The 15602-nt window shown below is 51.7% G+C and overlaps 1 protein-coding gene across 1 annotated transcript; it reads left to right on the top strand.

Annotated features, from left to right (window-relative positions):
* The first annotated feature begins 2928 nt into the window (after positions 1-2928).
* On the top strand, positions 2929-11641 carry Timm50 (translocase of inner mitochondrial membrane 50). The gene is made up of 11 exons (XM_027430492.2): positions 2929-3282; positions 4117-4267; positions 5031-5062; positions 5264-5285; positions 8425-8483; positions 8568-8687; positions 8983-9087; positions 9167-9265; positions 9856-10012; positions 10297-10403; positions 11158-11641. The coding sequence occupies exons 1-11, from the start codon at positions 2929-2931 to the stop codon at positions 11257-11259; spliced, it is 1308 nt and encodes a 435-aa protein (XP_027286293.2). The 3' UTR covers positions 11260-11641.
* The last annotated feature ends 3961 nt before the right edge of the window (positions 11642-15602 follow it).

The following is a 15602-nucleotide window of genomic DNA, read 5'->3' on the forward strand; positions in this document are numbered from 1 at the left end:
AAGGGCTCTTCAGAGGATGTAGAAGACAGGACAAGGATTACAGCTGGGCCTTGTGGTTCAGGCCTGTCATTCAAGCTGCTCAGAAGACCGGGGAAGGAGGGTCACAAAGTCATGGCCTGTATCAAGGACAGCAGGTCCTCTTAGTGTAGCTGCTCTCAACCTGTTGTCTTGACCCTTTTGGAGTTGAACAACCCACTCAGGGGTCACATATCAGACAGCCTGAGTAGCGGATATTTACATTATGAGTCATAACAAAATTATAAAGTAGCAATGAAAAAATTTTATGATTGGGGGTCACCAGAACACTATATTAAAGGGTCACAGCATTAGGAAGGTTAAGAACCACTGCCTTAGTGGGTAGTGCACATCTTTGATCCTAGTACTTGGGAGGCAAATCTCTGATTCTGAGGCCATTCTGGTCTACATAGTGAGTTCCAGGAGGGAGGTGAAGCACATGACACTTAGAGAATAACTCAGCTGGGACACAGCTAGGTGATGCCATGGGTCTAACACACTGTATGTAAAAATTAACCTAATTAGATTGGATTTGGTCCTGGTGGTGGCCCACACCTTTAATCCCAGCACTTGGGAAGCAGAGGTAGGTGGATCTCTGAGTTCTAGGCCAGCTGCCTGGTCTACAGAGCGAGTTCCAGGATAGGCTCCAAAGCTAGAGAAACCCTGTCTGGGGTCAGGGTAGGGTTTGGACTGCTCAGAACTTACTCCACCTATGGTGCAGCCCTGTGAAATGTGAGGGAATAAGTCAAGATCTGGAGAAAAAAAAGAGTCTGGCTGCTGGAGCCTGTGGTTGCTGAGCCCTCTGGTGATGGGTTGCCTCAACCACAACAGCCACCAACTGAGTCAAGATAGTTCACCCAGCGCCAGCCAGCCAGTTCACATGGTAACTACTTTGCCACCAGGCATTGTGGCCTGAGTTCACTCTTGGGAGCCCACATGATGAGAGAACTGACTCTAGGTTGTCCTTACCTCCACAAGCATGCCGGGTTATCCTTTCCCTGTGTAAGTAAGTTTAAGGTATTGACACCTGGTCAGAAGACAGGGCGTGCCAGACCTGAGACTCATCCCCAGGAAGTACTCCACCAGTCAAACTAGGTGGAGTCAGAGGGAATTTGTACCCAATGGAGAGTCCTCAAGTAGCAGAAGCCATTGAAGGCCAGCCAGAAGAATGGAAAAGCTGAAACAATATTAACTTATACTGGATAGGCAATTTAAACTGTCTAGAGTTTTATGATTTCATTAAGACAGCTTGCCATGTGACTGATAAGTTACATTCTTGGGGCTAAGTGAAGATCAACTCAGTGTTCCCCAGGGATCTCCTGTGCTCCTGCAGTCATGTTCCCAGCCCCCTCAGTGGTGGATTCTAAGCCAGCACTCTACCACTGGGCTGTCTCCAGCCCTGCAGTCTTATCTTGAACGCTGACAGCAGTGAACCCAGGATTGTTTCAGCAAGTCTGATAACTCAGGCGCAGGAATGAGCGCCCTAACAGAATTAGGCTTTGTACCTTGGTCTTTTCCATATTTGATAGGCCCAAGTCTTCACAAAGGGTAGGCATATGACTCAAATCACAGCACTTGGGACAGGGCAGGAGGATCAGTCTTCCTCGGGTGCATAGGTCAGCCTCAGCTACATGAGACCCTGTCTCAAAAAAAAAACAAAAAACCAAAAGCTGGTGAGATTGGTCTGTGGGTGAAGGCACTTGGACTCCTTTAATCCCAGCACTAGGGGAGTTAGGGGCAGGTGGATCTCTATGAGTTCTAGCCAGCCTGGTCTACATAGACCCTGTCTCGAAATAAAACTAATTTTAAAAATTCAGACATAACATGAAGTCCTATGTCCCCTGTACCCACTTACAGTATGTAAGGCCAACAGGAACTCACCGTGTCAAGGAAGTGTCCTAACCACTGACTTTGGAAACATGTCCTCCAAGTCAACCATAAGGGAGACAGCCTTGGTTCAAATGAGCCAGGTTTGATTTCCGGACCCCCAGGGTGGAAGGAGAGAGCCGTCCTCCACACCCTGTGGCACAAGGGCGCACACACTCAAACACACATGTAACTTAACAGAACCCCAATCTCTTTCTTCTTTTTTTGTTTTGTTTTTGAGACAGGGTTTCTCTCTGTAGCTTTGGAGCCTATCTTGGCACTGGCTCTGGAGACCAGGCTGGCCTCGAACTCACAGAGATCCGCCTGCCTCTGCCTCCCGAGTGCTGGGATTAAAGGCGTGCGCCACCAGTGCCCGGCCCCAATCCATTTCTTTCCACCCCAGAAATAACCATTTCTCTGAATTCCTTTACCCAACTTTGTATTTTTTTACTATCTTAGTACTTTTTTTTAAAAAAGATTAAATGTAGGGGCTGGAGAGATGGCTCAGCGGTTAAGGGCACTGCCTGCTCTTCCAGAGGTCCTGAGTTCAATTCCCAGCAACCACATGGTGGCTCACAACCATCCGTTATGAGATCTGGTGCCCTCTTCTGGCACGCACTGTATACATGATAAATAAATAAATAAATCTTAAAAAAAAAAGTTTCAATGTAAAAACCTGGCTTTTCCACCATTAAAAACAACTTGGGGGACATTCCTGGTGTCTTCCTGTACCCCAGATTCACTGATTTCTTATTCAGTCTTCAGTCAGCACGCACTGTTCCTATGGGTGAGTGAAGGAAGCCAAGTGAGTGATACGATCTCCAGCCCTTTCGAGAAACACATGGTAGAAGGGGTTAAAAAGTGATCTGGAGACGCGAGAGAAGACCGCTTCAGCGTGGGGGGAAAAAAGAAAAAAAAAAAAAAAAAAAGCGAGGGCTGCCGGTTGAGCTCGCTTTTTGAGCATCTGTCCATCTCTCACGCCTATGTCCCAGCGACTGGGCGGCGGCGGAGGTCCTTAGGGCAGGCACCAGGGGGGCGTGGTGACAGATGGCCCCATTCCAGTTCAGCGTGCTCCGCGGGCGCGGGGGCGAGGGCACTGACAGCCCCGGACTAGCGGTCCGCGGAGAGCGCAGCCGGGGAGGGGGACTCCGCCCACACCTTTTTGTCCCGCTCGCCTTCCCGTCCACACGCCGCACCTCAGCCTCCCCATTGGCCGCGGTCCCCGCCCGGGGGGCGGGAGCGAGCCGGCGAGTGGGCGGGGCCGCGCGGCGTCAGCGCAAGATGGCGGCGTCGGCGGCGTCGGCGGCGCTGCTCTCGCGCTTGCGGAGCGGGCTCCGGGTCGGCGCGCGGGGACTGTGCACGCGGCTAGCGCCGCCGCCTCCTCCCCGCGCCCCAGAGCAGGTGAGTCGGCCCCGGGGACCCCGCCCGACCCGGGGCTTCCCCCCCCCCCCCGTCAGGCTCGGGCCGTCCGGAACTCCGCGTCCCGGGCGCTCACCGTCCCCGAGCCCGCTTTCCCGGCGCCCCCGAGCCTCCCGGGAGCACCACGCCTGCCGCCCGCTCGCCCGCCCGCCCGCCGGGCTGGGGCGCGGCGGGCCCCCCGGTGCATCCTCCGGAGCCCGCGTCCCAGCCTCGTGGCTGCCGGGAGGTCACCCTCGCCTGATGCCGGCGCGGGAGCGGCCCGCCCGGGACGCCGGGGTCCCAGGCCGGCCGGGGGAGGGCGGGACGGGCGGCGTCCGCCTCGGGGGCGGCGAGCCGGGAAGGCTGGCCGGAGACAGCCGTCCTGAGCTCCAGGCGAGAGAGATCGCCTCGCCTCGCCCCGATCTCTTGGGTTTCCCACCCCTCCCTCTGCGGCCCGGGATGTCCGGGTGTCTTAACCGCTCCTCCCGTCCCTTGGGTGCCCTCCGGCTCCCTGGTTTTGCTCTCCCCGCCAGCCCTGACTCTCCCTGCCCTGCTCGCCCTGGCTCCAGACCCTGCTGCAGTCCTGTTGCTTTCAGGATCCCGGGCAGCCCCGCCTGTCAGCCCTCGAACCCCTGTGATCCTCCGGACACAGTTTTATAGTTTTGCCCCTCTGCGGGGACCAACTTTTCCACTCAGCCCTTCCAGGGACACGTTTTTCTGGGGCTCTGTGTATGTCCACGTCCCTCGATCTTGACTCTACTTGGACCGAGTTAGAGGTCAGAGAGAGCCTCCTGCTGTTTTCCTCTTAGCTGACCTCGCCTCCTCCCCTCCGCTCAGGTTGCTGAGATCGCCAGTCGTGGAGGCTCCAAGGCCCAGGGGCCGCAGCATCAGCCAGGCTCAGAAGGTCCCAGCTATGCCAAAAAAGTTGCACTCTGGCTTGCTGGTTTGCTTGGGGCCAGTGGGACTGTCAGCATCGTCTATATCTTTGGTGAGAGACATACCCCTGGCTTGCTGGCCCCCAGATTTCTACTGGGAAACCTCCCCTTCTTTCCTCAAACTGTTCATTCCCTGGCTCCTCCCTCAATAGGGCCTTCAACGGGGATACTCACCTTGAAACTCAACAAGTCCCCTTCTACCCCTTGTACTTAATTAAAGTTCTAGCCTCTAGTTGGTCCCTGTCCCTCCTGAAGTCAGGAACTAAGGGGACAATGGGAAGAATAGGGCTGGCCCAGTGTCTGAAGCTATGTCTTGTGTCTCCCTTCAGCAGCAAAAGCCTAACCTTCCCCTTGTGTGTAATCTCAGACTCGGACCACTTTCTCTCTCTCTCTCTCTCTCTCTCTCTCTCTCTCTCTCTCTCTCTCCCCCTCTCTTTCCTCTCTCTCTCTCTCTCTCTCTCTCTCTCTCTCTCTCTCTTTTTTCAGACAGGATTTCTCTGTGTAAATTTCTCTGTGTAACAGCCCTGGCTGTCCTGGGAACTCAGTTTGTAGACCAGGTCACAGAGATCTACCTGCTCTGCCTCCTGAGTGCTAGGATTAAAGGCATTCATCACCATGCCTGGCTAGCCCACCTTCTCTTAAATATATTGGAATCCTGCCCCTTCTCCCCCCATTCTCTTCCTCCCTTAATCCAGGAGCTGTGCCTCTAGCAACATCCCCTCTGACGGGGTTGTCCAAACCCCTCACTTCCTAACCCTTCCAGACCCAGCAGATTAGACTCCAAGTTTCTCTCATCCGTCTCTGTCTCCCTTGCAGGAAACAACTCGGTGGATGAAAATGGCACCAAGGTGAGGGGCGTTAGACCCAGAGGTGCTAGGGTGGGTTGCTTTTGGTTGGTTCAGGCTCCTTTCTAGTCTGAAATGAGCCCCTCCGCCCCTCCCTCCCTCCCTCCCTCCCTCCCCGGGACCTTTGCCTACTGAGCCTGGAGCTCCTTGAGTGGATGTCCTGGGACCCCTCTGCCAACCCAAACCTTTGCTTTTCTCTCTCAGATCCCTGATGAATTCGACAATGGTGAGTGATTTAACAGATTTGGGAGTCCCTGGTGTCCCCATCTCTGCTATTTTGTTTTGTTTGGAGTGCCAGTTCCTCTGTCCTGTACCCCAGCCCCTCCTCCTCCATGGAGGTTCAACAATTAGATGCTTGGGGGGGCGGGACATAACAAAAGCCCCTCAGCCTGGAGCAGATGGTCAGGAACAGATGGGGGCAGGGGGCCGCAGCAGTCCCTCCCAGATACCGGCTTCCCGGGCCTTAGATCTGGGCATCTGTGGCCCCTGAGTGTTTATGACAGCCTCTTTTTTGTTTGTTTAAAAATCCTTAAGTCCCTATCCCACCCCATGCCTCATTTCTAAAACAATGCCTCTCAGTGTCTGTGCCCTGCCCCTTCTCCAAACATACCCCAGGTTCAGCAGAGTTTGGTGAGGACTTCTGATAAACTAGGTAGTAGAGTAGCTGTGAATTTTAGCTGACCCTTCCTGACAGAAAGTGAAGTTATTGGGTCCACAGAGCCCCCTGGGTGAGATGTGTAAACAGTGAGTACAAGCACTGACTGTGTCACTGGTCGCCAGGCAGGAGACTGAGTCTGCTTTTCTAAGTGCACAGATTTCAGGTCTCCTGGGTTTTTGTTTGTTTGGTTTCTTATCTTGGGTTTTTGTTGTTGTTGTTGTTGCTTCTGTTGTTTATTTGTTCTTATTTATTTTTTGATTTCTTAATTATGTATTCCTGGCTGTTGTGGCACTCGCTCTGTAGACTAGGCTAGCCTCAAACTCACAGAGATCCACTTGTCTCTGGCTCCTAAGTGCTGGGATTAAAGGTGTGTGCCACCATCCCCTGCTCCTCACTGGTTTAAGCAAATTACTTAAATTGGGAAGGTAGACATGGGAGGTTAAAGTGTGTTTACTGGTTTAAACTGGCTTTAACGTTGAGGCCTTTAGGCCCGGCCTTGGTGGCGCATGCCTGGGTCAGCCCTTTCAGCCTAAGCTAGAGTTGAGGGCTAGTGGCCGGCTGCTTTGCTCTTATCTTCACCTTGAAGCTAGCTACAATAACGACCAGCATGGCAAGGTATACCCATAGGCAAAATAATGGTGCCGGGCGTTGGTGGCGCACGCCTTTAATCCCAGCATTCGGGAGGCAGAGGCAGGAGGATCTCTGTGAGTTCAAGGCCAGCCTGGTCTCCAGAGTGAGTGCCAGGATAGACTCCAAAGCTACACAGAGAAACCCTGTCTCAAAAAACAAAAACAAACAAAAAATTGAGATGTTTAAGAGGCAGGCCCATACAGCTAGATTAGAAATGCCACATTAAGGCATTTCCATTGAAGTATATGTTCATTTAGCCAAGAGTGTTCACCCTGGCCTCTTTTAATGCTGGTGGTTTTTATTAGAATGTCGAGTGCTGGGGTGGGAGGATTGGTTCTAGAAAGGGTTCTCCCACTCATATGCACCCTCAGCCTGGCTTTATTTATTTATTTATTTATTTATTTGTCTGTTTGTTTAGGCTTTTTGAGACAGGGTTTCTCTGTGTAACAGCCCTAGCTGTCTCGGAACTAGTTCTGTAGACCAGGCTGGCCTCGAACTCAGAGATCTGCCTGCCTCTGCCTCCTGAGTGCTGGGATTAACTAACATTTCCACCCCCCCCCCCCCCCCGTTTTATTTTCAAAGTATGTGTGTCTGGGGGGGGGCACGTGGGGGGATGGCAGGTGTGTGTGTGCACATGAATGCAGGTGTCCTCAAAGGCTAAATAAGAGCCTTGGATTTCGTGGCACTGGAGCAGGTGTTTGTCATCCTCCTGACATGGTGCCAAGGTCCCAACTCAGGTGCACTGCAAAAGCAGTGCAGACTCTTAACTGCTTGCTGAGCCTTCTTTCCAGCCTGCTGTTATGTCCCCCCTTTAAAAAAATTATTTTTTTTTTTAAAGTTTGGGACAGGGTCTTACTGCCTATTCTGATTTTAAGCTGACCATGTAGTCCTGACTGCCCCTGAACTTGTAAATTCTCCTGCCTTAACATTCCCAGTAGCTGGGATGGCAGGCCTGTTCTATAACCCAGCCCTGTTCCCACTTCGGACAGGGAGTTCTTGGTTATCCTGTGCATTGTGGGATGCTTTAACAGTGTTCTAGTCATCCACTCTAAGACGCTAGATTATGATCATACAGAATATCTCATGGCTGGGCGGTGGTGGTACGTGCCTTTAACCCCAGAGCTCCAGTGGCAGAGGCAGGTGGATCTCTGAGTTCGAGGCAATCCTGATCTACAGAGTTGAGTGCCAAGACAGCCTGGGTTACACAGAGAACCTGTCTCAAAAAACAAAAGCAAAAAAACCCAAAAATCTTTGTGAAGCTAGGCACACCTTTAATCCTAGCACTTGGGAGAGAGGCAGGGGGATCTCTTTAAGTTCAAGGCTATATATTGAGGCCATGTGCACACGCAAATGTCAAAAAAAATTTTCCCGCCAGGCGGTGATGGCACACACCTTTAGTCCCAGCACTCGGGAGGCAGAGGCAGGCGGATCTCTATGAGTTCGAGACCAGCCTGGTCTACAAGAGCTAGTTCTCCAAAGCCACAGAGAAACCCTGTCTCAAAAACCAAAAAAAAAAAATTTCAACATCCTTCAAAACAAGAGCAATAAAAAATGTCTGGGGGGGGGCGTAGGGCTTTGTAGCTTTTAAGTGGGCTGAGGTATGAACATTCTGTTTTATACCTGTCATGGTATGGAGATAGAAGTAATCACAGTAACTGAATCACAGGAGATACAAGGATCGCAGGGGCAATACGTGTCTTTGTCTCCCCTGTTGCCTTCTACATGAGACACAGCAGGGTGTGTGCAGACTCATTTGGGTCTAGTTAGACTGTAAGTCTGTGCTTAAAGCTGGGCTTGCTAGTACATACCAGTAATCTCAGTACTGGGGAAGTAGAGGCAGCGGGATCAGGACTTCTAGACAAACCTCAACCACATGAAGGCTCATCTAAACAAAACAGTAAGTAAAACAGGTTTTCTTCCCTTAACCTTCCCATTCTTGGGAGTTCTTCCTACTTTTCCTTAAGAAATCTATGTTTGTTCAGCAAGTGAAAAACAAACAAACAAAAAAAAAAAACTGATGTGTCCAGGAGGTGGAGCAGTGGCTTACTTTGGAATCCCTTTGTGCCTGGTGTTCTAGATCCAATTTTGGTTCAGCAGTTACGGCGGACGTACAAATATTTCAAAGATTACAGGCAGGTGAGTGGCAGGGACGGTGCTGGGCTCAGTCCCCGTCCCCTGGGCCTGGCTCTGTCTCTAAGTGAGTGGCTGTCCTGTCTGCAGATGATCATCGAGCCCACCAGCCCCTGCCTTCTCCCAGACCCTCTTCGGGAGCCCTACTATCAGCCACCCTATACGCTGGTCCTGGAGCTAACCGGGGTCCTCCTACATCCGGAGTGGTCGGTGTGTCCTGCGGAAGGCAGTGGGTTGAGGCCCTCTGGGAGGCTGGGTCGGAAGTGGTGGGGTCAGCCTCCCTCTGCTGTATGTCCCCTGCTGCCTTTGTGGCCTTTGGTACCTACTTCAGGTTGTCAGACATGAGTGCCTTGGCTCGGAGTAGTTGTGCCACACGAGCAAAGCCCAGCCACATGCCTCCAGGTCCCCAGGAGCAAACAGAAGCCTCCTCAGGGACCCTCAGGCTAGGTCTCGGCCCTTCGGGCTCTCTGGTCTCAACACTCCCCTGTCCTCACTGGCTCTGCAGCTGGCCACCGGCTGGAGGTTTAAGAAGCGTCCAGGCATCGAGACCTTGTTCCAGCAGCTCGCCCCTCTGTATGAAATTGTAATCTTCACATCAGAGACTGGCATGGTGAGGCCCTGAGCCGGAAGTGACGGGTGGGTGAGACACGGGGCTGGGACCCGGCCTCACCGTCCCTCCATCCTTGCAGACTGCATTTCCACTCATTGATAGCGTGGATCCCCACGGCTTCATCTCTTACCGTCTGTTCCGGGACGCCACCAGATACATGGAGGGACACCATGTGAAGGTGCCATGTGGGGGTCACGGTGCGCCTCTGGGATAGCTTTGGGGGTGTTTATATTGTCAAGAGAAAGGGGGCCCTGCTTCTGATATTGGTGCTGGCTTCCGGCTTGGGCAAGGGGTAGGGACACAGGCTTTGTTTCTGGAGGCTGTGCTTGGTGCTGTCATAGAATTTGTTCCTCTGACCAGCCATGCATCTAGACATGTTGTCCAGGCTCCTACTAACTGTGTGTTGTTAGGTTCTCCTGTGTCTTGGTGACTCAAGGTTTTATAGCATTGCACAGTAGAACTTAGGCTTTGAAAAGGGCCTTGTAATTCCTGGGTTGTAGTTGGCCTAGTTGTAGCCTGTCACAGACTTGGGGTAGGCATTGAACCCACCAGAGCCCATATTCTCTCCAGAGACCCCTGGCTTAGGTGTCCGTGTGACCAGCTCCCCAGTTTCCTAGAAGCCCGAGGTCACCTTCCACACCCTGTATTCGGGAGACTCTGCAAGCCACGATAGCCCTAATATTATGTATGGTGTTGTGTCTGTCTGTCCCCTCTGCGATCAGCAGGGAAGGGCACTGGTGATTCCTGATCTATAACACCCACTTCCAGGACATTTCATGTCTGAATCGGGACCCAGCCCGAGTAGTGGTCGTGGACTGCAAGAAGGAAGCTTTCCGGCTACAGCCCTACAACGGTGTCGCCCTGCGGCCCTGGGACGGCAACTCCGATGACCGGGTCTTGCTGGACCTGTCTGCCTTCCTCAAGAGTGAGATTGACCCCTGGTCTGATGTAGAACCCTTGACCCTGAAGTCAATGGCAGATGCTTGATTCTGGCTTGTCATTAGTATCAAACTGAGCAAGCAGGGTGGAGGAGACCTATGAGTATCCTGAAGTCTTCTGGACCTTTCCAGAATGCCCAGACATTCCGCTTAGGGACTATTTATTTGGGCATGTTTGGAGTAGCCCTATCAGAGCATGGGACAGCATTGATGGCATCTCAGGGCTTGCTGGCCCTGACTAACAGTACCCCTCTACCTGTTGTGCCTGTAGCCATTGCAGTGAACCAAGTGGAGGACGTCCGGACTGTGCTGGAGCACTATGCCCTAGAGGATGACCCATTGGAAGCATTCAAACAACGGCAGAGTCGGCTTGAGCAGGTTAGGCTCCAGTCCCCACTGGTCACTTTGAGGCTCCCAGAAGAAGCAGGGGCCCTGGAGCAGCAGCCTCTGTGTCTCCGTTGGCCTCGGCTTCTAACGTGGGGTTCTCACACAGCCTGCCTTGCGGGGCTGTTCTAATGATCTTACAGCCTGTGCTAGAAGTGAGAGACAGGAAACGTCCTTCATGGCCTTGGGTGACTCTGGGCCTTTTGTGGTAGACTGAGGGGTTTAGAGCAAGTCTATAGGGATGTGTACACGCCTGGCTTCAGAGTCTGGGAAAGAGTTGGTTTAAGACAGTATCTCAGCCGGGCGTTGGTTGCACACGCCTTTAATCCCAGCACTCAGGAGGCAGAGGCAGGAGGATCTCTGTGAGTTCAAGGCCAGCCTGGTCTCCAGAGCGAGTGCCGGGATAGGCTCCAAAGCTACACAGAGAAACCCTGTCTCAAAAAACAAAACAAAACAAAAAAACAGTATCTCACATATAGCTCAGGCTGGCCTCGAGCTCTCAATCCTCCTGCCTCAGTCTTCTGAGGGTTAAAGGTGTTGTTTCACCACACCTGACAGTGTTGGCTGGGAGCATTTGACTGTGCTGCAGATAAAGTAGTGTCTCTTGCATTCTAGTCCAGCACCCCTGGGCTTGGAGTTGCTCTTGCCAGGGTTGGGATCCTGCCTATGGACTAGTGTTCTTCTGCACTGGGCCCAAGTCTGAAGGACTGTCGGTGCTGACTCTATCTTCTCCTGTCCCCAACACTAGGAGGAGCAGCAGCGCCTGGCCGAGCTCTCCAAGTGCAACAAGCAGAGCCTCTTCTTTGGCTCGCTCACCAGCCGCCTGTGGCCTCGCTCCAAGCAGCCCTGACTGCTAGGCTTCCTCTGACGTGGTGTCTGGGCCCCAGGCCCCAGTCCTCACAGAGCAAGGCTTGGACCGCCACGTGTCCAATAAAGCGCATCCCAGATGCCACAATGCCTGTGTCCAGAGAGTCCAGATGGGGCGTTGGGGTGAGGCCAGGACTCAGGTCGTCATCCACAGTGACCACCACCACCACCACCACTACCAGGCACAGTGAGTGCCTTGTTGGATCCGGGCTCTTACCAGCCTGAGAAGCTGAGAGCCTGGGTTTCTGCTGCGCCATGTCTTCCCACTTACTGTATAAGCTGCAAAGAAAAGCCTCTCTCTGCTCTGGATTCCTTGTGTGCTATGGAAATAAAGAGAAGTGTGGCCTCTGGAGAGCCAGAAATGGTCCCGTCTCAAGGGCTGCTTGACTTTGCTGCGTGTGGCTCCCTGGGAAGGTGCTCCTGGAGCTGTTCATACAACTCAGAAGGCGGGATTCCTTGTTTGTTTTTGAAGACAAGGTCTCTCTGTATAGACCTAGCTGGTGTTGATCTCAGAGATCCGCCTGCCTGTGCTTCCAAGGGCTGGGATTAAAGGGGTGCATAACTATGCCCCCCTGTTTTTTCTTCTTTTGAAGACTGGTTCTTATTGCATAGCTCAGGCTAGCCTGGAATTCCTAGGCTTAAGCAGATGTCCTGAGTAGCTGGGACTGGAGGTCTGTGTCACTGTGCCCTGCTAGAAATCAGGATTTTAAAAAACAGAGCAAAAACCCAGTGGATGGATTTCTCTAGTTAGCCAATCCTGGAGCTCCTGTGTGTGTGTGTGTGTGTGTGTGTGTGTGTGTGTGTGTGTGTGTGTGTGTGAGAGAGAGAGAGAGAGTCTGTATGAAGTTCGTGTGTAGTGTGTAAGTCAGAAGACAACTTGGGAATCTGTTCTCTACCATGTGGGTCTTGGAGATGAACCTCTAGTCATTACTGAATGGCAAGTTCTTTTCCCCTGCTGAGCCATTGTTCTGTTTGTTTTCTTTTGTGGCTTTTGGTTTGTTGGTTTGAGGCAGGTCATGCCTGGTTTTGGATTGGCTATGTGGTAAAGAATGACCTTGAACTTGTGAGTGCCAAGATTACTATGTACACCACCATTCCTAGTTGATGTGATTCTGGGGACCAGTCCACTCCATGCTAAGCAAGCACTCTACCCCCTGAGCCACCCCAGCCTCTTCCTTGTAACAGCCATGTGTGTCCACTAGATTCTGCTTGGAACAGCATAGCTGTGTGCTGTTTAAGCATGTGAGTTCCAGTTCTGGGTTCAAATCCATGGTCTTTGATTTCTTGGCTGGCTGTGGTTCTAGACAAGTTACTTAGCCTCTCTGGAGATCAGTTTCTGTATCTCTAAACTAATAGTTCTTTTTAAGATTTATTTTTGAGGTTTGGAGAGATGGCTCAGAGGTTAAGAGCACTGGCTGCTCTTCCAGAGGCCCTGAGTTCAATTTCCAGCAACCACATTGTGGCTCACAACCATCTATAATGAGATCTGGTGCCCTCTTCTGGCCTGCAGGTGTACATGCAGGCAGAGCACTAATACCAAAAACAAAAAATTTACTTTTGAACTGAGCCATGATGGTGGCCCATGCCTTTAATCCCAGCTCTTGGGAGGCAGAGGCAGGATGATCTCTGAGTTCGAGCACTGCCTGAGCTTCAAAGTGAGTTCCAGGACAGCCAGAGCTACACAGAGAAAAACCCTGTCTCAGGAAAGAAAAAAAAAATTTTTGATTGTGTTTGTGTGCCAGTGCACAAATGAGCACAGGTGGAGACCAGAAGTGTGCATCCAATCCCTTGGAGATGGAGTTGACAAACAGTTGTGAGCTACCCAACATAGTGCTGGGAACTGAATTTGGGTCACCTGGAAGAGCAGTGTGTACTCGTGACTGCTGATTGATCCATCTGGCCCCAGTGATTGTTCTTTTTTATATTCCATATATGGATGGGTGCTTTGTCAACGAACCACGTACTTACAGTGCTCATGGGGCAGAGCCAGAAGGGGCACTGGATCCCCTGAGGTTATGAGCTGCCTTGTGCGTGCTGGTCATCTGGTGAGGCTGCCAGTGTTCTTAACTGCTGAGCCATCTCTCCAGCCCACCAATAATAGTTCCTAGCAAATTGATAGACTCTCATGTAGGGGCCACAAACCTTGGGCAAGGTACCTCTGTCTTAGTTTCTTGTAGTCTAAAGTGCATTGAAGGTGTCCCTTTTATCTCTTCCCCAAGCTCTCTGCTCTAGCCAGCATCTAGCGTTGGCCCAGCTTAAACTATAATGGTGCTTTCATGAATTTGAAGCCATGGGCCAGCTGAGACTCTGCACTCCAGACTGTTTAAATTTCCCTGGTGGTAGCATGGAGGGAAGGGTAAAGGGTAGTGCCATAGTTTCAAGTTAGATGTGGGAGAGTCGATGAGTCTGACGCAAGACTGGTCATGTAGCAAGATTCAAAGAGGGTTATGGGGGCTGGAGAGATGGCTCAGTGGTTAAGAGCACTGACTGCTCTTCCAGAGGTCCTGAGTTCAATTCCCAGCAACCACATGGTGGCTCACAGCCACCTTGAATGAGATCTGATGCCCTCTGCTGGCAGAAGACTGTGTACATAATAAATAAAATCTTAAAAAAAAAAAAAAAAAAAAAAGAGTTATAAGTAACACCAAGATTCCCAGCCTAGGGAACTAGGCAGTATAGAGGAGTGCCCCGCCATGTCCTAAAGACTTCCCTTTAATTTTCCTAAGACGGGGGTTTCACTGGGCTGGAGAGATGACTCAGCCATTAAAGGCTAGGCTCACAAGCAAAAATGTAAGACAGGGTTTCACTGTGTTGTGTGACTTGCTGGCCTGGAACTTGTTATGTAGACCAAGCTGGATACCACCTCTCAGAAAACAGCCTGCCTCTGCCTCGGAGTGCTGTGATTAAAGTTGTGTGCCACCACATCTGGCTAAGAGTCGCTGTTTTAAGGAATGCTTGTTTTTGCATCTGGAGGCCCCGAGTTGGAGGCTGTGTCTAAAGGAGCAGTGATGGGACAAAACTTGGTGTGACTAACGGTCCCGGGTGGAGTGGGTTGTGATGGAGAGAACTCGCCCAGTGTACTTACCTGCTGGAGTAGGGGGGGCACTGTCCCACAGAACCCTTCCTCTGAGGAGGGCATTGCTGTGTAGCTCAAACTGGCTTTGACCTTGAGTGATCTTCCTGCCTCAGCCTCGAGTACTGGGATTACAGCCGTGTGCCACATACCCTTTTAGAATGGATTTGAAATATGACTTGAGTCTGTTTCCTGCAGCATTAAGGAAGATGTATTTCCTCCGTTGCCCTGGTGACCAGGGCTCTGGTACTTTGGGTGCTGCCTGCTTCAGCATCCCTTCACCTTGGTGATAACCAGACCCTGTGTCCTGTCCACTCACACTGGTAGGGGGGAATTGGGCACAGGTGCAGATGTGTGTGATGGGGCCTGGGAATTTAACCCTGAGTGCCCTGAGCTCAAGGACTGCTTTGTTGTGGGGGTTATTTGTGTATAACCAGGCCCCTTCCCCACACCCTGCCATGGGGTCTGAATTCCCAGGTTCCACCACTCAGAAGCCCTTTGGGCAAGGCCTGAGCATCTTTCTCTGGGAAGTCCGGTCCTGTTTCCTTGCATCTGCTGGCTTTGGTACTTGCTGGTGCCAGCTGGTGGAGACACCCGGAAGGCAGCAGTGAATAAGAATGTATGGGAGGCACAGTCCCACTGTGCTGCTGTTCCCTCCGGGAAGATAGGATGCAGGCAATTCTCAGGGACCCAAAGATAAAGATGAGAAGGAGGGCAGGGTATGGGGTTTTGGGATGACTCAGAGATTAAGAGCACTGGCTGCTCTGCCAGAGGTCCTGAGTTCAATTCCCAGCAACCACATGGTGGCTCCCAACCATGTACAATAGGATTCGATGGGTTTCTCACACAATAGGATGCTATGGGTAGACACAAAGAGCAGTCATACATAAAATATGGATAAAAAATGTTTTAAAGGGAGGAGCAGGGTAAACACACAAGCCTGTAATTCTAGCTTTCCAGGAAACTGAGGCAGGAGGATGGGATATTTTAGGCCAGCATAGGTAACTTAGTGAGACCCTGTCTCAAAATATGGAAGAGCCAGCAGTATAGCTCCGTCACGGAGTGCTTGGTCAGTCTGCAGCACAGAAGGAAAGTGAAAGGGAGGAAACGCTGAAAAGCGGTGGTTTGGGGCCTTGGAGATGCTATTTTATTTATTACTATTTTACATTTTTATCTGTATGGGGTCAGGGTGGGTATGCACATGCCACGCCACCTATGTGGTCAGAGGGTAACATTTGGGGCCAGTTCTTCCC

This window comes from Cricetulus griseus, chromosome 9, assembly GCF_003668045.3.
Source record: "Cricetulus griseus strain 17A/GY chromosome 9, alternate assembly CriGri-PICRH-1.0, whole genome shotgun sequence".
NCBI classification, from domain to species: domain Eukaryota; kingdom Metazoa; phylum Chordata; class Mammalia; order Rodentia; family Cricetidae; genus Cricetulus; species Cricetulus griseus.